The sequence below is a fragment of the Coloeus monedula genome, assembly GCF_965178545.1.
Source record: "Coloeus monedula genome assembly, chromosome: 5".
NCBI classification, from domain to species: Eukaryota; Metazoa; Chordata; class Aves; order Passeriformes; family Corvidae; genus Coloeus; species Coloeus monedula.
In genome coordinates this window covers 43,239,997-43,261,629 of record NC_138785.1, presented here as the reverse complement: position 1 = coordinate 43,261,629, position 21,633 = coordinate 43,239,997, and the positions used below count along the sequence as shown (strand labels likewise).

The 21,633-nt window shown below is 42.3% G+C and overlaps 1 protein-coding gene across 1 annotated transcript; it reads right to left on the bottom strand.

Moving 5' to 3' along the window:
• Positions 1-275: 275 nt before the first annotated feature.
• CYP4V2 (cytochrome P450 family 4 subfamily V member 2) lies at positions 276-14,345 on the bottom strand. The gene is made up of 11 exons (XM_082282624.1): positions 14,083-14,345; positions 11,681-11,793; positions 11,031-11,116; positions 9,338-9,528; positions 8,864-8,933; positions 7,746-7,872; positions 5,891-6,082; positions 4,014-4,116; positions 3,541-3,675; positions 3,196-3,375; positions 276-1,615 (listed from the first exon to the last, which is right to left on the bottom strand). The coding sequence occupies exons 1-11, from the start codon at positions 14,294-14,296 to the stop codon at positions 1,440-1,442; spliced, it is 1,587 nt and encodes a 528-aa protein (XP_082138750.1). The 5' UTR covers positions 14,297-14,345; the 3' UTR covers positions 276-1,439.
• Positions 14,346-21,633: the final 7,288 nt, after the last annotated feature.

The following is a 21,633-nucleotide window of genomic DNA, read 5'->3' as shown; positions in this document are numbered from 1 at the left end:
AGGTATTAAATGACTAAGTGTTGTTAAAAGGGCACATGGAAACAGACAAAAGAAAGAATCTGTAAATTTCAGCAAAACCAGTAAGGACAGATTACTCCTTTCTTATTTTGTAACACATTAATCATTAGAGTGGACCAGTCTATGTTGGTTGTATCAGCTCTGACCTCCAGTTTCTCATCCAGTTCCCCTATGCAGGTTGCCCACAGCCCAAGAACAACCTAAAGACAACAACACACCAAAAGCCCTCACCACCAAGTGGCAAGAACAGCTAAAGACACAAGTGTGGTTATCGGTGGGCACCCCTCTCTGTACAGCACCAGGCATCGTGCTGGAGCAACTCATTACCAGCCAAAAGGAGCCCCAAAGCATAGGGCACAAGTAAAGGCCAGACCAGCTAGAGGACCTCAGCTTGGTCTAGCACCACCTTTTTCTTCAGAGCTTGCAAAAATCATGGAGAGGCCATTGTCCAGATGGCCTGTAGCAGTTTTTGACCTGTGCTGAAGGTACAATCAGACAGAAACTTTCACAGGCACCTCATTCCATCACTGAAATTCCTCTTCAACATCAATTATCAAAAAACTCTGTATGTTGCCTTCAGGGCAGTAGAAGGCAAGAGAACACTGGCTCATCGTGTCAGCTTTAGCACAGTAAAATCTAGTTGATTGATCATTGTAGAGGAACTCATGCTAAGAAGTAATTATCTATCAGTCATTCACCTGCACACAGGCACGCAATTTCAACAGATACAATTTCAGTCCACATTGAGGCATAGTAGAAGTTTATTCTTAAAGTATGTAATAATAGAGTGCTTCTGTCATTATGAAATCCTGTGTAATTTGCACACTGTCTAGTCCCTGCTATGGTTATACAGATTAATGCTTTTGGTACAGTTTGCTAAAAAATAATTCAGAGCGCTCCCTTCTTAAGAATTACTGTAAATGTTTACCAAGGAGAAGTGAAATTATCAGAGATTTTTGCTTGGTCTTTACAGAGGCAGTCATCACCAAAAAAAGGAAAAATATTGTGCCAAGAGGAAGAATGATCACTTGTATCTTTCAGAACCAAAGAAACCTGAAAATCTTACAAATACTTGAGACTTCCAGTTACCTGGAAAATGCTATGGCATGTAAGCTAATCACTTCACCACAGGCATTGCTGTTGTTATTACCACAGTTTAAGTTTTTGTGGCCCTGTGGCAATAGAATTGTTTCATCTTTGCAGATAAGGCACAAAAATTTAAGGTTTGAAGACTTGCATTTCAAAGATTAACAAGACATTCACAAGCACTACAAAACTAGAGCAATTAGGACTATTACTACATCTTCTTTAATTAAACAGTAACAAATAGTTTTAACAAATTGCTGGACTGACATCAAAATATTTGATTTTAAAATATATCTCAGCCTAAATAGATTGAAAACTTTCAGAAGTAAACTCTTTCATTCTGATCCAGCATTTGGTCTCCGCTTCAGTTTAATCCAGATGCCATTATTTGGACGAAGAATCAATTCTCCAGATAAACCAAGCTCTTCTGGCTTTTGACATGATTCCACCCAAAAGCGCCTCAGGATGAGGGCTAGAATAGTTTTCTCCTCCATTTGTGCAAAGCGCTGACCTATGAGTTACAGGGCAGACAAAAAAAATAGTTATTGTCAGGCTGCATCAACTCTTGCCACACCTGCATGCTCACAGGACTTAAGAACAGAACTAGCTTTAGGCCAAAATCGAGTTCATATGGACACAACTAGCACTAGCAGTTTTCTCTGCCTGAAAACTCTGGCCTTCTTGGAAGGATACACAGCACATCCTCTTTCCCATAGTACAAAGAACTCAAACAGCAATGTGGAAACAGTCAACACTTCGTACGGAACTACTACAAAACACAGCCTGGTCATGTCTCTTGGATGGACTACGCAGGGGGCATGGATGGCACACCAGAGCAGAAGATGCAGCACAGGGACAGTGGGGAGAGAAAAATCTCATGGTTCCATATATGTAGAGAGGAGCAAAGGAGATGCAATTGCAACAGAATGACAGACAGACCTTCCTTCAATGGTCATTAAGCCTCACACAGACTGATGATTTGGTAGCACAGAGGGCAAAGTTCGATTTGCACTTCAGCATAGGTGAAGGAGGAAACATGAGAACAGAGAAAAGTGAGGGAAACTAAACCAAGTGCCACAACCCAGGCAGTTCACAAAAACTAAAAAATGGAGACAGGACACAAATGCAGTGCTCAGAAGTTTTTATGTTCTCCCCTCTGTATCATATACATAGATGGAAGTCCCTACATACAGATACACGACGCACTTCTGCAATGATATTAATGAGCCACCTCTCCTGCACATCATCCTGCATACTCAGGAACTAGCTAGACATGGTATATTAAATTCGATTTCTCTTTAGAACAAGGAAAGACCTAGTTTACTGCTCTTATGGAAAAGGGCACCTGCTACCAATGAGACAAATCAAAACAAATAAATCCCATCCCCCAAAAACAGAAACGAAACCAAACAAACAAAACCAAAGAAACCAAAAGAAGTAATATTTCCCATTCTTGTAAGTGGCATGATAACCTTTGGATGTTCCCCATCTGCATTTAAAATCAGTGTAGGGAACAGTCGTTTCACAAGTTCTACAATATAAACAACAATGCCTCTACTTGGAGCGCACATAAATGCCAAGTGTCTCAGTGGCATCTGAAATGCTAATGAGTTCTGGGATAACAGTGAAAACACCAAACCAACTACAGTGTCAGAAATAGGGAAAGACTACATCAGTTGCAGATTACATGCTTGGGACATCCAGCTCAGATCATGAGAGAGACAGATGAGGTGTTTCCAGAGCAAAGCAGGTACAGGACATGTGTCTTCTCTCATTCTGTGTTGCTGACACTAAGGATGAAAAATTTGGAAGCAATCATGTCCTAACACAGGAGCCCAATAACATGCTTCCAGGCTGCAGAGGCAGTGAGGAAGAAATATCAGCAAGATAGACACTGGTCCCTAGGAAGAAAGGAAATCTCTTGGAAGAAACAAATCTAGTAGTTAAAATACTAGGCTTGCAGGGCACACAGTGCCCAGAATTCAGGGACTGGGAGTGAGGAAGAACACTATACCAACAGTACTTGTTGCTGTCTCAGTTACCACATCCAAAAGAAGAACTGTTACAAGGGCTTCCTCTTCAGATACGCACCAATGCAGTTCCTGGGACCAGCTGAGAAGGGCACATAAGCATATGGGTGCCTTCCCTTACAATTTTCAGGGAAGAATCGCTCAGGCCTGAACTCCTCCGGTTCAGGGAAGATCTCAGGGTCTCTGTGCAGGGCATAAGTTAAAACAAGGACACTTGCACCTCTTGGTACTTGATATCCCTCTAAAGAGAAGAGAGAAAGGGAGAAGAAGAGTCAAAACAACAGCAAACAAGTGACTTCCTATACACAGCAGAACAGTAAAAAATAAAACAATGCTGCCCTTTATTTGGGAAACAATGCAGAAATGCTAACAGGAGGGGAAATGGCAAACACAGAACACTACTTACGAATACAGCAATCCTCTCTCAAGGTACGGGCAAACATGGGAACTGAAGGGAAGAGACGAAGAGCTTCTTTCACAACACATTCAAGGTATCGAAGATTCTTCAAATCATCCATTGTCACAGAACGCTCAGTGTTGTCTGTCCAAAAACAAATAGAGGGATGACCAAGAACAAAACTCCCCATCTTTGGCTAAACAAACTCATCCTGGATCCCCTCAGAAACTCTCATCATGAACCAAGACTACATACAAGAAGGTGCTACAAATATATTGAACATGCATATCTTGCCCCAAAGACATAAGGTTGGTTGTACACCCCTACAGACCTTCCCGCACCCATCCCAACAACCTCTAGCTGCTGAAAGCTCCAGAAGGGCCACAAGGCATGCTCTTAAATCCCCTTTTACTTCTAGGCTTTTAACACATTTGCACTCACAAATGCAGCAAAACCCCAGTGAAGGGGGAATGGAAACTTACCAAACACCTCGTCCAATTCCCTGTGAACCTTCTTCTGAACTTCCGGATTATGTCCAAGCAAGTACAGGACCCAATTCATAGCAGCTGCTGTTGTATCATGGCCCTACAGGTCCAGATTTACAATGATATTCACTTCAACTCAATTCCCATGCACCAGTGGGCTTCGTAAATACTTAGGTGTGAAGGTAGTATGAAGAGACTTATTAGTCCCATGACCATGAGAAAAGCAAGAATCAAGAATGAATAACTCTATTCCACACACTAGCTACCAAGGTAAAAGATGATCCACGATTGTGCTGAAAACAGACCAAAAGGGAAAAGTATTGAAATAACCTAAGCAAAATCCCTCTCTTCTGATTCTCAGGAGCTGCATGAACTATCATTATCTACACAATGAATCAGATGCATATTCATCTTTTTGGTTACTGTCCAGTCAACATCTGGGGGGGCCAATGACTATCACAGGAGAGATATAATGGACACAACTTGCAAGCTTTACAAAACTATCTAAATATGGTCTAATGAGACATAGTACAGTAGCCATAGGAGAAAATACTTGGTTTTATATGAGAAAGAAATCAACCACTAGTTCCCAGCACTGTGGGAAGGAGGAGAAAGGGGAGATGAAAGGTGAACAAAAGAAGGGGGGGAAAAAACACAAAAAAAGGGGTAAACAGGAAAGGGAAAAGTTGACCAAAAAAGGATTTTGATACTAAAAAAGCACACTTGTGAAGTTCAGGATGCAGCTGTAGTACAGACATGGCAAGATGAGAAGAGAGTTTCTCTAGGTTACAACGGTATTAATACAGTTCTATGAAATAAGCTCTTCTGAGATAGAATTCAGGTCCATCTAATGGAAGGGTGTGGAAAACTCAAAAATCTTCTTTAGATCCTTCATTAGACAGGAAATCAGACAAGAAGAAGAGCCTCAAAGATGATCAGAGGGATGGAACACATCTCCTATGAAGACAGGTTGAGAGAGTTGGTTGTTCAGCCTGGAGACAAGAAGGCTCCAGGAAGACCTAATTGTGGCTTTTCAGTACTTAGAGAGGACTTACAAAAAAAAAAAGAGGGAGTGTGACATTTTACATGGGCAGATAGTGATAGAACAAGAGGGAATGATTTTCAACTAAAAGAGAAGAGATTTAGGTTAGATGTTAGGAAGAAATTCTTTACTCAGAAATTAGTGAGGAACATGTTGCCTTGAGAAATTTTTAATGTCCTGTCTCTCAAGGTGTCCAGGGCCAGGTGGGATGGGGCCCTGGGCAACCTAATCTAGTTGATGACATCCCTGCCCGTGGCAGGAGGGTTGGAACTAGACGATCTTTAAGGTCCCTTCCAACCCAAGCCATTCTATGACAATATTCTACAAGAAGACAAAGCAGTGATGCACAGTGGACAACAGAACCAGAAGAGTGCAGCAAATGTAGCAAGGGAAAAATATGAGGAAACATGACAAAATGCAAGTCAAAAAACTAAAACTATTTAGAGCTCTCTTCAGTGTTAATGAGGTTTGCAACAAAAGCCAAGAGCCCACGGTCCATGTCAGCCACTAAGCTTTTATTTCTCACCTGCTTTCATGAGTAGAACCTGCTCACATAGGCAGGGCCTGCCACATATGCATTGTCCAACATTTTCCCAGGGCACACCGATGTTTCTATCCTACCACTTTAGGATAGAAACATTCAGATTTCCTCTTAGGCTTCCAGGGCTAAAATAAAATCATGCTAAAAGCAACCTCCTGAACTAAGACAAGAGTCACCCCCTGCAAATTCAGAATCTCGAGTTTGGAGGTAAAAAAACAAAAAAAACCCCAACAAACAAAAACATCCAAAACAAAAAAAAAGGAGCAATAAACCAATGAGTTCCTTGGTTACCTCAAACATGAAAGTATCCACTTCTTCACGAATGTCCCTGTAGCTCAATTTGTTTCCTTCATCATCTGTGGCATTCAGCAGCATGTCCAAAAATGCTTTTCTCTTTTTGGGACCACTTTCTTCAGAGCTGCCATCATTATCATGTTTGTTTTGCCTGGTGCTTTTAAGTTCTTCAGCTTTTTCTGCAATGACCTGAGAATAGAACCATTACATGAGACATGATGAATTCAGCACAAGCATGCTATCTGCCTCATGCAGTTTTGTCCTAACTTATCAAAACAACAACATCCATCTGTAGCAATCTACATGAGCTAGTTAGCACAGCTGTCAGCATTAGGTCATGAAATTTAACTGACTTTTTGTATTAGTAGTGAATTATGACCAATCTCTCTTGCCCCAAGCAACAGAATAAACCTTGAACGGCCTTCGTGTGATCAAGAAAATAGATAGCCAAACTACATAAACAACTTGGGGCTCATCAAGAAGTGTAAACATGTCCAGAGTATCTGGAACATGCCAATCATGAATGCCAACAATGGCAACAGCATATCAAAAAAATCACCACAGTGTGAACATGCTAATTAGCAATAAGATCCTCTCCATCCTATCTGATAACTAGGGAAAGATCTCACTTCCAACCTCTGAAAAACTCAGAAGAGAAGACAGGGTATCCCATAACCTTGCATCAAGGCTACACATAGTATCACTGAACCCACTACACTAAAGCTTCCCAAATTTTCTCCAGTATGAGAAAAATGGCTGAATTTCCCTTTTTTATGTCAAAGTACAAACCCAATAACAGACATAAATTTCTTATTGTTGCCACTGTTGTTGCAAAACCAAAACAGAACCCTTCAATAAACTGGCATTGCTCTTAAAACCAACAAAATATTTTAAAAGGGTGTGGAGTATGCAATTCTGTTTGGTGGAATCACTGAATGGAAGAAAAAAATACAGTTCCATATACACACATTGTTTTCCTGACTGAACTTGCACATGTGTCACGTATTGACCCATCCTTCAGTGCTTGCTGTCAGCTCCTACACCACGTGACATTACTATTTACAGTCCTTTGTCATCTTCTAAGATTTGGCTTCTTATATTCAGTGCACCAGCCCAGCATGGGAGGAGTGCAAGTGTTACCTTAGGTCCTCTTAAGAGCCTCTCTCATGCCTCACTGCTGCAACTTCCAATAAAAGGGAGCAAAACATGAAGTACTTAAAAACAACACAGTCAATGTCGCTGATAATATGTAGTCAAAGTTCATAGGAATTATTTGGTGAGAGAAAGGGCTGTTACTTCCACAGTCTAACAAGGTGAGAGAAAACTTCATTTCATGCCAAGTGAGTGATGCATGCTTAATAATTTCTGTGTGAAAGTGCCTTACTGCTGATGTGGGAACCTGCATGTGTTTACTAGTCTCAGCAGTTCTGCTCTGAATAGGGGAAAATGAATACAGGCTTCAGTTTCTGATGGCTGGACTAAATGGCACTACCATGCAGAGCCCTATGCTTACGCTCCAAACCTGGCAGTGAGCTGTTGTGGGTGATCCAGATGTGGAGCTTTTGGGGCAGAACAAGAGTTCCACGAATTTCTCTTGTTTGTTTCAGTTGCAAAGGACTTGCAAGTTCTGACACTCCCTTGGAGTAGTCTAATTCCTTGTTTAAATTCAACAGAAATCTTGAAAGGGAAGTCAGCTCTTGCCTTCTTTTCAGGGAATTCCTCAGCATCCCAATAGAGAGATAGCATAACAAGGAGGCTGAACCTCACCCTCATTTGGAAGCTCTGACTGCAAAACTTTGCTCCAACAATGAAAATTATCATTATAAAAAATTTTTAAAAAAGGACTCTATACTGTATCTGTGAAATTGTGAAGGATGTTGAGGTTCCTCTTGTGCTCTCTTCCTTCTTCGAACAATATATACAAAAAATCAGGCCAAAGCCAAGGGCTCTTCTGTCGCTGTTGGATTAGATCACTCATCCTAGAGGCAAAACCATTATATCATGTAACATTACTTGACAAAAACCCCCAAATTATAGCACATTTCAAGAAGAAAAAAAAAGACTTCTACCTATCCTAATGAAGTAGAACTTAACATATTGTGTAGGTTTAAACCCCTAATTTTAAAGGAAGGCCATTCACAATTGTTTCTTGATTTTACACCATCTCAAAATTTCTGTTACTTGTCCCAGGATCACCATGTTTTATATCTTTAAGCATTGATTTCTGAGAAGGACAGCATATTCTCATTTAGTTGAAATCCTCTTGAAACAGTCCTATTAAGTCATCCAGTCCAGTCACACCCCACTTCAGTAAAGCACTGGCCGTGTTGTAAAGACTACTCATGACAGGCTTCCAAAATATCTGCCCCAAGAACTCAAACAGTTTCTGAGAGCATTGCATTCCTAGTTGAATGTCCAGATACCAGACCACATGTAAAAGCACTTAAAATGTATTTAAAATTGACAATATGAGACTTCAAGAATGCTCAAACACAACTGGAGTATATTTGGAAGGGCTGATTGTCATTGCTATTCAGCTCTTGCACATGCTTTAGCTGCAGAGGAGTAATTATTACCAACTTCAAGCCCACTTGTGGTACAATTTGGAAAAGGCCAAGGAACCGATGATAATCAAACCCTCCAGGTCTTACTCCTGTTTTGTATCATACCTGTCTCAACAAGCTCCATCAAAAGTCAGCATTGAGACCATAGAATTTAGGTTGGAAAAGACTTTTTAGATCATTGAGCCCAACTATTAACCTAGTGTTAAGCCAGAACAGTCCATTGCTACACCATAACCCTAAGTGCCAAAGGTACATGTCTTTCAAACACCTCCAGGGTATTTAGTGACTCAGGGTTAGTCTGTTCCAGTGCTTTACACCCCTCTCTCTCTGACACCCTGGCCTTCCCTCCTGACACCAGCAGCATCAACTCCAGCTCAGCTACAAACTAAGGAAAACGTGCCTTTACCTGTAAATAGCAGAAACATAGTCAGAATCCTTATTCTTCTGAGCACCCACATTCCTGCCCATTGCTGTTTCTAGGAGGAAAACATCAACATCTCACAAGTGCAAAGCGAAATGCAAGCATAAACAGTAAGCTACTACTGCTCCCAGCTTCTATCTATCATCACACCATCCCTTCAACAAGTGAATACACATATCCCTTTGCAGGGAATGAACTTTCTTTGTATTTCTATATCCAGGAATCCTGCTCCTCAAGACAACTTTACTTTGGACTGCAACCTCTATCCTGCCAATCCCACAAACTCACCTGCTCAGATGCACTTAATAAACCCTGGGAAAAAGGCTGGGAAGGATGGAAATGCATTTAGCATATATGCAGGGACATTCCTCTTCAATCATCTTACACAAACTGGCACAGCTGAACTCATGATCTTCTGCATCATTCACAGTCCCACCACAATAACTGAACAGGACTTACCACAGATGATATCAAGGGCACACAGAGTGATGTCCATAAAGACATCAAATGGTTCCTTGTCAATATGCTTCTCAAGTTTCTTCACCAAAATATTTCCTTGTTCATTCATGACCTCTAGAAAGTCATTCAAGATTGCAAAGTGGAATGTGGGAGTTATCATCTTCCTCCGTGACCGCCACTTGTCTCCAGTGCTGTAAATTAATGGGGAGAAGGAAGGCCAAAAAACTCCGAGTCAAAAATAAAACCCTCATCATTACAGGAAGTACACAGTAAATACTGCAGCCTGGAAGAGGTGGACACACTGTAGATGTCTCTTCAAGCTGTTCATAGCACTCCACAGAAGAAGCAAACGTAAATATTTCTTGTTTCAGATCTCTTGGAAGCAAAAGCCACCATTTCTCCAGCTGGTCTCAACAGAGATGCCAACAAGCCTCCAGACAATACATCCTTGTTGGCCAGTGTACAGGCTCAGAGGGACCAAGCAGAAGACAGCCAGAGGCCAAAACAGCTATTCAGCATCAAGGCCTCAACCCACCCCACCATCTCTCTGAATCAGTAGTTATGCTTGTCTTTATCTGCTGACCATGAAATGAGGCCTGCAGAGAACTAGGGCCTAGGGAAGTTGTGAAAATGACTGCCTCAAGGCCTGGCTAAAATCTACTTCCTGGAGACAAGCGATCACTTCCCACATGCCAGTGACAAGCATGGAGCCACAGTGAATGACACCAGCTTCCTTGGGGTCCTTGTTCACTTTTTCTAAATCACTTGCCCCACAGGCACACAGCTGGCACTTCTGCTTACATGGTAAAACCATCACACCACTGCCCCTGTTAACTTGCTATTGAGGCACTCCACAGGCCAGCTTATCTGCTTGCTGTCTGCCACTGCTGCCCCTAACCAGCAGAGGCTGGAACATTCTCTTGCATTACATTTTTGCAAGCACAAGGAAGCCAAAATACCTCTGTAAGAAGGAAGAAAAAACAACGACTAAGGAAGAACAGTGAGGATAAACCATGCCTGATGCCCGTGGACCTCACCTCTGCACATTGCTACTGATTACTTACTGCCTTCCTAAAGGCTGTAAACAAAACTCAGATTAAATGCATGCCTCATCCTCGAACAGGAAGTTGCACTTCCCACACCACATGATCACGGCTGGCTTTTACAATACCATGGTATTGTAAAAAGAGAGGAATCCACCTCTGAGGGCTCCAAACAAGCAACAAAGCTTCACTACTAACATGGAGACCTTGACCTTTTTGCAAAAACTCAGAAAAGGTTCAAAGGTACCAATGCCACTCTATACTCACCTTGCTCTGACTCTTGAATATCTCCATCATCCAGACCAATCCTTCCTTTACTCTTCCAAGACTGGAGGACACCAAACCCTTACACCACTGCTCCTCTGTCTCTCCATTCCTGACTTATGCTCTTACTCAGTCTCACTTCTCATGATCTTTCACTTCATGAATGAAATGAAGGAAAGGGTGCACTCTCTGATCCTAACCCAAAGCATCACCAACCTCAGGCCCATCCTACTGGTCTGCAGAATGACCAGCTGATATAAGCAACGCACACGATCTCTTTGTTCAGAAATACACACAGCATTCCTGCCACCAAGACCTCTTCTTACCATATATCCTGATCATTTCAGAAAGACAGCAGTGCCCCTGCATTTCATTGTACATTATACCTTGTCAGAAGTCCAGTGCCCAGCCATGGATGCAGGAAGTCATACAGGTACGATTTTTCTATATGTTTTGAACTGTTCAGGATAACCTGTCAGAAAAAAAATGAACGGAGAGGAAAAAATATCACTTGTTAGATGGAGAGAGATTTCTTCATTATTTCTTCAATAAACACTCCAGCAGAGAAACAATACTGTCTTCCTAGTGCAAGGACAATCACTGTCAACAGCAAAACTAATGACTACATTTCATGGCATCAAAACAGACCCACCAAGTTCTAATGCAGAAGTCTGTCAAAGAGACACAAGCATAGCAACCTGAATTTCATGATGTTCTATTCTTATTTCAGTGGTCCCATCTTCCCTGCTATTTGTTTGCTTGGTCTGATCTCGCAAGCAGAAGCTATCACACATGTGAAAACAAAGCTAAAGGAGATGCTGCTTTGGTGCTGGTCATCTTCAGTATTCCCCCAATCCTCTCTGACTAGGCCTTCTTATATTCCTTCCCTTTATGCCTTTCTTTAGCACTAACTCAGAGGACCACCACAAAGCAAATCAGTCCAAGCCCTTTTTAACAAAAATTATGTTAACAGAAACTAACAGCTTGGACACCGCTCTGCATGACAGTGGAAGAGACAGGAGACCAGCACACTCACCTCCACACTGTCAGGGTGATACAAAACCATGACAGGCAATGGTCCTATCCAAAGTTTGAACAATGGCCAACTTCTGAACTCTTCAGTATAACATTGAAGCTGTTTAAAAAAACCTGGAATAGAAAATCAGAGTAGAGCTTCAACAAGGGGCGTTTATAAAATAAGGCTTCTGTAATGAACTCTTTTGTACCACATGCCTTGCAATTTTGATTTTGTTGTAGTTTTAACCTGCTGCTATGACCAACCAGCATATTTTGCAAATGTGGATTTTACCATCCAGGTATCCTAATCTCTTAGGGGACAGACTCACAGCATCATTTCTGCCACAGATCAACCCAAGAGATACCACTGCTGTCCAGCTGCCTGTTGGACTTCATACCAGTGAGCTCAGCAACCCAGCGAATTCTCCTCCCACATTGTTATACACTTATCCATTCCATGTCTTGTCAGTTTAGCTATACAGAAAGCATGGAGATAGCTGAATCTGTTGGCAAGGGAAGAGTAGTAGATGGTGCTTTATTTGATTCAAAAAGGCCTTTGATACTATCTCATCACAGAGGACAATTCAGGTTCATTCTGCAATATTAGAGGTGGGGGCCACTCTCTGAATGTTCAAGGATTAAACACTTCTTTGCCCTTTCAGAAACAAGCTTAAACAACAAATGATACCTTTACAAGCCTCTGCAGAGCTGAAAATTCAAAGGTCCCCAAATCAAAGAAAAAAAAAAGGAGAAAAAAAAAGAAGTTTCCTAACAGATGCCCACATACAGTTTTCCCTAGTCTTAGGAAAAGTTCTAATGACACCTAATCCAACACGATTAAGAGTGTCAGATTATTTTGCTATTTTTTAAATATTTTTCCTAACATTGCCATGATTAAAATAGCACATTTTCCAGAAATTGTCTACCAATACCAACAAAAAATTCCCCATCATGGGAAAAGTTATTTCCCTTTCTTCTATAAAACCTTATCCTTTTTTAAAGTTTTTTTGTCATATTTTTAATGAAAAAGACTACAAACCCCAAACTTCACTCACTTCTACATAAATAAACAAGAACAAAGATGGCTGGACATGGGAGCTTTGTGATTCCTTAATTAAAGCATAGGAGCTATGCAATTCCTGCTAACAAATGAGATTGGAGACTACACAGAATATCAGAGTTTCCACGCTTTCTGGAGAGAGAGCAATGTTCTGGTTTGGTTTGTTTTTTTTAAGAAGATTTTTTAAAAAGAGGAAAAAAATAAAAAAAGATTCATCTCTCAGTCCAGCTCGTATGTACATCCTATGATCCTCCTACTGCTTCCTCAAAATCAACTTTGTGGAAAGCTGCTTGTCCTCACATCCACCACAGATCTCTCATATTTGTACTTAGATATGGGATTGGATCCCGAGGACAGATATGACAGTGTGCCTTGTGAACAGAGGCACTGTGTCTCAGCATGGGTCAGCACTGGGCAATTTGTTTGCCAATGCTGTACTCACACTTGACTCCACCATGCCCCCATGGCCCATTATTCTCTTTTCTGGCAGCATACATGGTAGCACAGCCAGCAGCCAGCAACACATGTGCACAGAGCAGAACTGACTTACACAGGCATCACAAACACACACAGAAGAGTGTGGGCCACTGACAGCAGACCCAGAAATGCTTTCATACCACAAACTCCTTAAGAAATATGTTCCTGTTAAAAAATGAGTACCAAATGGAAAGGGAACATCTAGCACATTAGTGCTCTCTCAAGCACCTGGCAAAAAGAAGGTCCCATTAATCAGTACCAGAACAAAAAGATTTGCCTTTGAGGGATGTACTGTAAATACTCAGCAAGTTCTTTTGCATCTAACACATAAATCTAAGTCACAGATGATTTGGAAACGAGTCTGGGTAAAAGCAACTTGGCATGCTGAAGTCCCTTGCACATGTTCCCTTGGGGGAAGATAATTGTTTCAAGTTTTGTTTGGATCACAGCAAAGAGTCATGAGGACACAGCGTTTAATTTTGTGAAACAGCACTTCCTGCAAGAGCCCCCAGCACACCTCCCTCTCGGAAAAACACATTCCACAGCATTCATGCTCCACCCTACCAACAACTTAACGGTCTGAGCCCAGCAGCAGCTGCTGTCAGATTTAAACTCTAGTTAATCTTTGAGACCAATAATAATGCCACATTTACACAGTTCCTCTCCTTTCCTCTTCACTGCCCACTCCTCACACTGTTCCCCTCTGCAGATTGCCCACAGGCCCAGAGAGACTTAAAGGCAACAGTATATCCTCTGACACCCCACTTCCCTTCTCCAGCCAGCCACAACTCAGCCAAACAAGCACCTCACCACCGCTGGCTCCTCCAGCAAGCCCAAGCAGTGCAGGGACCTCACAGCTGGGCTACAGTGTAAGTTGGCATTACCTTCTCCTGTCCTGTCTAAGAGCAGGGCATTTCCCAGCACAGGATAGCAGGGGCTGATACCCGGGATTGGGTTCATCATCCGCCATCGCCTCCAGTATTCCATCAGGGAGGGCAGGGAGCACACAGTCACAATTGTCAACAGCAGAGCGATGACTCCAGCTCCCCAGGGAAGCAGCTGGGGTCTCCCTGAGAATATTTCCATGACCTCCATCATTGCCTCTCAGCCTCCAGCTCTGAGCCTTGATCCCTGCTGCAGAACTGGCGCTGCCTGTACCCGGCACTGCAGTTGCAGTAAGCCGAGTGCGCAGAAAAGTTGGCCAGAAAGAGCAGGAGGCGGAGCTGCCACACAGGCCACTGGCATAGCTTCCTGCCGAGAAAATACACAGAGTCAAAAACACTCATATGGAGAGGCTGCCTGCTAGCATTTCCTGATGGCAGGCTAGCCAGAGGAAACAGTGCTACTTTCCTGCCCTCACTTGGCTTGAGCCAAGTGAGGAGTGAGAACCTTCTTTGCATGCCTCAGAAGGAAAAGACAAAGCACCATCAAGAGAAAAAACACCTTTTTGCTGATTTGGGATAGATGGGTTTTCTCAGTATCATCTTTCTCAATCTGTTTTCAGGTGCTCAACACCATTTTGCCACAGAGAACTGCTCCAGTGTTGTCCAACATGACAACTGAAGGGCCAGGTAGAGAATACCTTTTTTCATCTGGGTTGGTAGCTTCAAGGGCTTACAAAAACCAGAGCCCATACAGACCTCTGATTAACAGCAGCACTGCAAAGCACACTGACACTTCTCAGCTCAAATGGCCTTTACTGATCTAACTGTGGAATGCTCAGGCACAGGCTAAAGGGTGCCAATAACACAACTGGCAGCGCCAGCACTTGTGCCCCAACTTGTAAAGTGCTTGGGTAGACACAGTACCAAACCCACCATAAACACTGCTTCCCCTCCTACCTCAAGAGGATCCAGGGTCTCTTCTCACTGCTGCAGGACTACTGAGCATCTGTTTCTCAAAGAGGGTGCACAGAAACCTTTTGGTCAGAGTTTTGGTAGAGGCAGCATGGTTCACAGCCAATTCATGAAACTTCACCCCCTGAATAAAGCACAAATGGTATTTATGGCCATAGTCATATTTGTCCTCTTTGCTTTGTACCAAAAATGACTGCACTGACTGCACAAGCATTTTTAGTAAATCAACAAACAGCATAAACAAAACAACTAAGATAAGAAACACAAACAGAAAGCTCAGAACATCAAAAGTAAGGTTTTTGTGACCCTTGGCATCAAGGGGGGTAAATTTTGGCACTTTGTTCCTGCAATCTCCCAGCAGATTTTATCATAAATGCTGACTTACATCTTTCTGCACAGTAAACAACTGGAAATGAACTTTGTCACTCTTGCTGTTGTTTGTAATGGTTTGTGACAGAAAGCAGGAGATATATAACCAGTCTTGCAAACACATAGGCAAATTACACAATCATCAGTCCCCTCTTTTTTTCAGGTGACATCCTACGAAGGAGGCAAACACGCAGGACGAAGAGACTCACCTTTGTCTTTTTAAAATGGAAATCAGCTGAAAAATTATACCCTCATATTTACAAAAAGTCTTGCAGTTTGTTGCCTTCATTGGACCAATAATTAGATGAAGTGACTATTTGTGATTCTGAGTCAAAAATCTGTACTTCTAACTGCTGATTACTCCTTCTACAGGAAAAAAAACAAATGCCAAAAACACCTGTGAGACACCAAGGAGAAGATGAAAAACCATTGGGAAAGCAGTAGGGAACACTGCAAAACAAACATTTCAACATCCTGCCAGCAGCTGGCAATGGTGATGATGTTAATAAAAGGCAGAAGAAACATTGCAGTGAGACAGAAAGATATATACCCAAGAAAGAAGAAATTAGAGGTCTAGCATCTTTGAGGCCTAATTATGTCACCGAGACTTAGCATCATAACAAACTTTGGAGGATGTTCTCTAGGAAATTAGTTTTCTACCAGATTGTGATTAGCATTTCCTTTTCACCCAGCGAGCTATGTGTTCAGTATTGGATTTCTGTGAGCACTCCACTGGTTAGTGAATCTTTGCTTTTACAAATGCTTGTAACAGTGAAAACCCACTTTTATTCAGTCTCTTGCCTAAGTGGAAGCCTATCTGCCTGTGCTGACAGAAGACACACAACATGTTCGGCAGCTATGTCAGCCAAGAGACACAATGACAAGACAGGCTTCTGATAGTCCATAGAATGCAGCTTGGATTCTTCAATAAAATCATCCATTACAGCAAGAAAAAAAAACCAAAAAGCAAAACAAGGCTAAAGTGGATCTGATACAACAGAAGGACAATAAAGAAGTACACAATTCATTCTGAAAAACTGTTTTTCTTAAGAAAGGCTTTTCTTAGCAAGAGCTTCTCTCTTTCTAAACACACACCATCACAACATGATTAACCTTTATGCAGAAAACTATTCTGAAAAAAAACAGGCTATTTGTAGCCCCCAACAGCCCTCATCTACACAAAAAAAATATAACACAGTATGTCTCAATTTCAAAATATATCATCAGCTGGACAGCTGCAGAGCTCAGAGATCTCCCCAGTCATCAGAGAGGAATTTTAGGGCCTGATACTAAATTTCATGCCCAAACTAGGCTACTATAGCTTCATGCCCAAAATCTAGGCTTCCAAGAACAAATCCTGAGGAAGACTCCAGCTTAAAATCCTTCTGTGGACTCTTTCTCACACAGGTATAGAAGATTAACAGCATTTGTGAGACAGAGACCATAGCTGTTTTTCAGAGACAGACCGATTGCTTTGATGCCACCTCTATCAAGCATACCTCGCTTGGTTTCTGCAACCTAGTGCTCACTAAACAGCAACAACTGCTTTGTTCCACAGCCATCATTTGGGATCCTTCACTACAAGACATTTTGCATGAATGAATTATCCCGAATGGAATACAAAAGCCTGCCTCCTAAGAAACCATAATCTTCCCTACCAGGATAATATGTCTTTCAATAACAGAAAATCAGTGATGTTGTAATAACTAATAGACATTAACGCTAAGTAGCCACCAAAGCACGGCACCTATATTCATTCATCAACGTGTCAAGGAAAATGCACGCTCCCAAGATGAATGATCACAACTCATCCAAGGTCACAAGTGAAGATTCCACCCACTTCTCTGTGATTTGGCTAGATTCTACACAGCCTCCTCCTTGCTAAACTCCAGCAAGTTAAAAGAAAGCATTTAGCAGCATGCAACACACCACATGAAGTAAGCCAGAGGTCATGAAGAATGAATAAACAGAGCAGTTTAAGATCAGGGAAAACCTGTAGGTCACAGAAGCCCAGTGCTGCAAATTGCTACCTGCATTCTTGCAGCATGGAAGATTTGGTACCAGTATTTTCTCTATGAGGTTCTTTGTCCACATTTGATGTGCCTGCACATAACACAGTCAGAAAAGTACAGCCTGTTAGAAGGTGTGGTGGGTTAGCCTTGGCCAGCATTCAGACACCCACCCATTCATTCCCCTCCTCAACAGGACGCAAAAGCTTATGAGTCAAAATAAAGACTGGAAGATTGCTTATTGGTTACCATCATGGGCAAAACAGACTCAACTTCAGAAATTCAAATTAATTTGTAGAAAATTAAAAACAGATAATGAGGAAGTTAGAAACAAAGGCAAAAGTTCCTCTCTAGTGCTCCCTCTTCACACTTTTCTCCTGCTCCAGCTGCTGGTTTCTCCACAGGCTGCTGAGGAATCTCTGCTCTGGAGCCTGGAGCACTGTTTCCTTCCCCTTCACTGACCTTGGTGTTTGCACTGCTGTTTCCCCTCCTCCCCCCCAGCTCTACCCCACTCTGCTGTCTGTTAAGAATTTTTTTGTACACTTGTAAATACTTTTTCACAGAGGTGCCATTGCTCCACTGCTATGTCCTGCAGTGGATCCATTGTGGAGCCAGGAGGAACTGTGTTCTCCTCTCTAGCCTTTTCTCAGAGAGGCCACCACAGCAGCAGCCCTCTTGCTGACACCAAAGACACCTAGACTCAGCTGAAAAGCCTACCATGAAACAATCACAAGACTGAAAGGGAAAACAGGGGTGAAATGCCCTTCACATCACCCCCTAGTGAGACCAGAAATGTCAGTTCCAAAATGATGGATGCATGCAAACTATCAATAACATTAAATATTTGGAAACCATACAGGTGCTTTTCTTACAATGTTGAGGGAAGTATCGCTCAGGACTAAACTTCTCCAGGTCATGGAAAATCTCAGTAGGGCATAAATTATAACAAGAATATTTGTGCCTTTCAATACTTGATATCTTCCTGAGGAGGAAAGGGAAAGGGAGAAAACAACAGCAAATAAGCAGCTGTCTATAACTGCTTTAAAAAAAGAGAAAAAACCTACACTTTACTTGGGAAGCCTTCTCAGTACTCTATCCTGCAGACATTCCAGCACCCATACTAACCACCTCTAGCCACTTAAAACCCTAGAATGGCCACATGGCACATTCCTATCTCCATTTCTTCAATCTTGATAAAGGAATGGAAAACTTACCAAACACCTCGTCCAGTTCTCTCTGAACCTTCTTCTGAGCTTCAGGATTACATCCAAGTAAGCACAAGGGCATTGAGAGGGTGTGCTGAGATGCAGTTAGAAAAGTAAAAGCTCAGCTCAAACAGAAATCTGTCAGAGATATCAAAAACTACAAGAAAGGACTCTTCAGATACTATCATGGTTTAGCCCCAGACCACGATGAAGTACCATGCATATACACCCCACCCTGGTGGGACAGAGAGGAGTATCAAAACAAAGATAAAACCCATGGGTTGAAGTAAGAAAAGTTTAATGATTGAAATATAGTAAAGTAAAATGGAAATAGGAAAAGAAGAGAGAGGAATAAAACCCAAGAAACATGAGCAATTACACAAAACAATTGCTCACCACCCACTGACCCCAATCCACCCATGAGCAGCAATAGGCCCCCCCCAGTTCATATACTGAGCAGGGCTTCTGTGGTATGGAATATCCCTTTGACCAGTTGGGGTCAGCTGTCCTGGCCATGCTCTATCACAGCTTCTTATGGACCTTCTCACTGGCAGAGTACGGGACACTGAAAAGTCTTTGATGTAGGGCAAACACAACGCATCAAGGACTAAAACATTAGGGTGTAATCAACATTATTCTCATACCAATTTAAAACACAGCACTGTACCAGGTACTAGGATGAAAATAAATTCTATGCCAGTTGAAAACAGTGCAGGTATGTAAACAAGCAGAAACAGAAGTATTTTCCTGCTGTTTAACAGGAGAGATTAATTAGTCACCAACAAGGCTGAAAAGGCAGAGGTACCCAACACTTTCTTCACCTGTGTCCCTTCACCAGCACCAGGCCTTGGGAACAAAAATTCTGGCTGATGCAAACACAGACCTATCATCTGTGAAGGAAGAGTTGGTATGTGAACTATTACAGGAGCTTGATCTCTACAGATTGATGGGCTCTGGCAGTATCCAACCAAAGACAGCTGGCTGATATAACTGCGAGGCCACTCTCCATAATCTTCGAGTTGTGGAATTCGGGGGATATCCGAGAAGACGGAAAGAAGGCTAATGTCACTCCTGTCTACTTGAAGGAATTAAGAGAGGATCCACAAAATTATAGGCCCATCAGTCTTACTTCAGTCCCTGGGAAACCTACGGAACTAATTTTCCTGGGGGCTGTTACAAGTCAAATGAAGCCCATGTTTAGGAAAAGCCAGGACAGACTGACCAAGGACAAATTGTGCTTGACAAACCTGACTGCCTCTCATGACAAAGGAACCTACTTGGTTGATGTGGGGCAAGCAGTGAACATTGTCTACCTGGATATCTCCAAGGCTTTTGATATGGTTTCCCACGGCCTCCTCCTACAGAAATGTGCATGTGATGGTGTGGATGGGTGATCCGTGAGGTGGGTGGGGAATCGGCTGACCGGCCACACCTGCAGGGTGGTGGTAAATTGCTCCCTTTCACACTGGCAGCTGTCACAAGTGGAGTCCCCCAGGGAATGATACTGGGCCCAATGCTGTTTAGTATCTTCATCAGTGGTTTGGATTATGGGATCAAGTGTACCTGGATGGAGTTTGTCAGTGACACCAAACTGAGTGGGGCAGAGGACACTTTGGAAGGGAGAGACACCCTGCAGGAGCACCTGGACAGGCTGAAAAATTAGGCTGACAAGAACCTTATGAAGTTCAATAAGGAAAAGTGTAAGGTCTTGCACATGGAAAAACATAATCCAGGAGAGCAGCACAGGCTGGGGATCTACCTGGCTAGGGAACAGCTCCATGGAAAGGGACCTGGGGGTCCTGGTGGACAAGCAGCTCAGTGTGAGTGAACAGTTTGTTGCTGCAGCAAAGAAAGCCAAAATGAGACTTGGCTGCATCAACACCAGGAGAGTTAAGCCACTATCCCACTCTACTCAGTTCTGGTCAGGCCACATCTGGAATGCTGTGTTCAGTTTTGGTCCCTGCTATACAAGAAAGATGTGGACAGGGTGGAGAAGGTGCAGTAAAGGGCAACAAAGATGACCAAAGAACTGGGTAGCCTGTCATGTGAGGAAAGACTGAGGAAATTGAATTTGCCAGCTTGGAGAAAAGAAGCTTAGGCACACCATATCACCATGTTCCTGTCGTTGAAGGGTGGCTGCTAAGAAGATGGGAGATTCCCTTTTCATAAGGAATCTTATGGAAAAGTGAGGAGTGATGTGTGCAAGTTATGCCTGGAAAGATTCCAATCGGACATAAGAGGAAAACTTTTCACAATGAGAATATTTAGCCATTGGAATAATCTCTCCATTATGTGGGAAGTGGTGGCTTCCCCAACATTGGACACTTAAGATTCAGCTGGACAGGATGATAGGCCATCTCGTCCAGACTGTGCTTTTGCCAACAGGGACCAGGTGATCCTTGAGGTCCCTTCCAAACTGGAAGGAGTCTATAATGATTATCAGGATGTAAGATGACCAGTGATTCTGTCAGGTGCCCAAAAACTGACCAAAAGAGAGAAGTGTTAAAATACTTCTGGTAGACAGCAAACATCCCTCTTCCCTCTCTCTTGCCACCTGAGAGCGATCCATTGCTGCTCTAGTAATTAGCAAATCTTTCCTTTTAAGCTGCAGAAGCAGATGCTTACTGTTCTGCTGTTCTCTTCATTTGTACAAGAAATCTCAAAAAGTGGGAATGGTCTTAAAAGACTTGTCAGCATGCTGGTTCAATTGCTCAGCATCTATAAACATGTTTAGCTTGGCAGGGAAAACATTACATGCTGTAAACAAAGTTTATCCCAGCAGTTCCTACTGTTACTAATGATTAGAACAGCATAAGTAAAGGCAACGAATGAGATTTCAGAAGAATTAAAGGAAGAAGAAAAAGTAGGTGCAGACAGTATTAAGAGATCAAATATTATTATAATAATAAGCAGACAGACTGAAAAATGAAGAAATGTTAAAACAGCAGTTAAAGGGGAAGTACTGCAAACTCCTGTTTAAAAGTATAAATTTTATA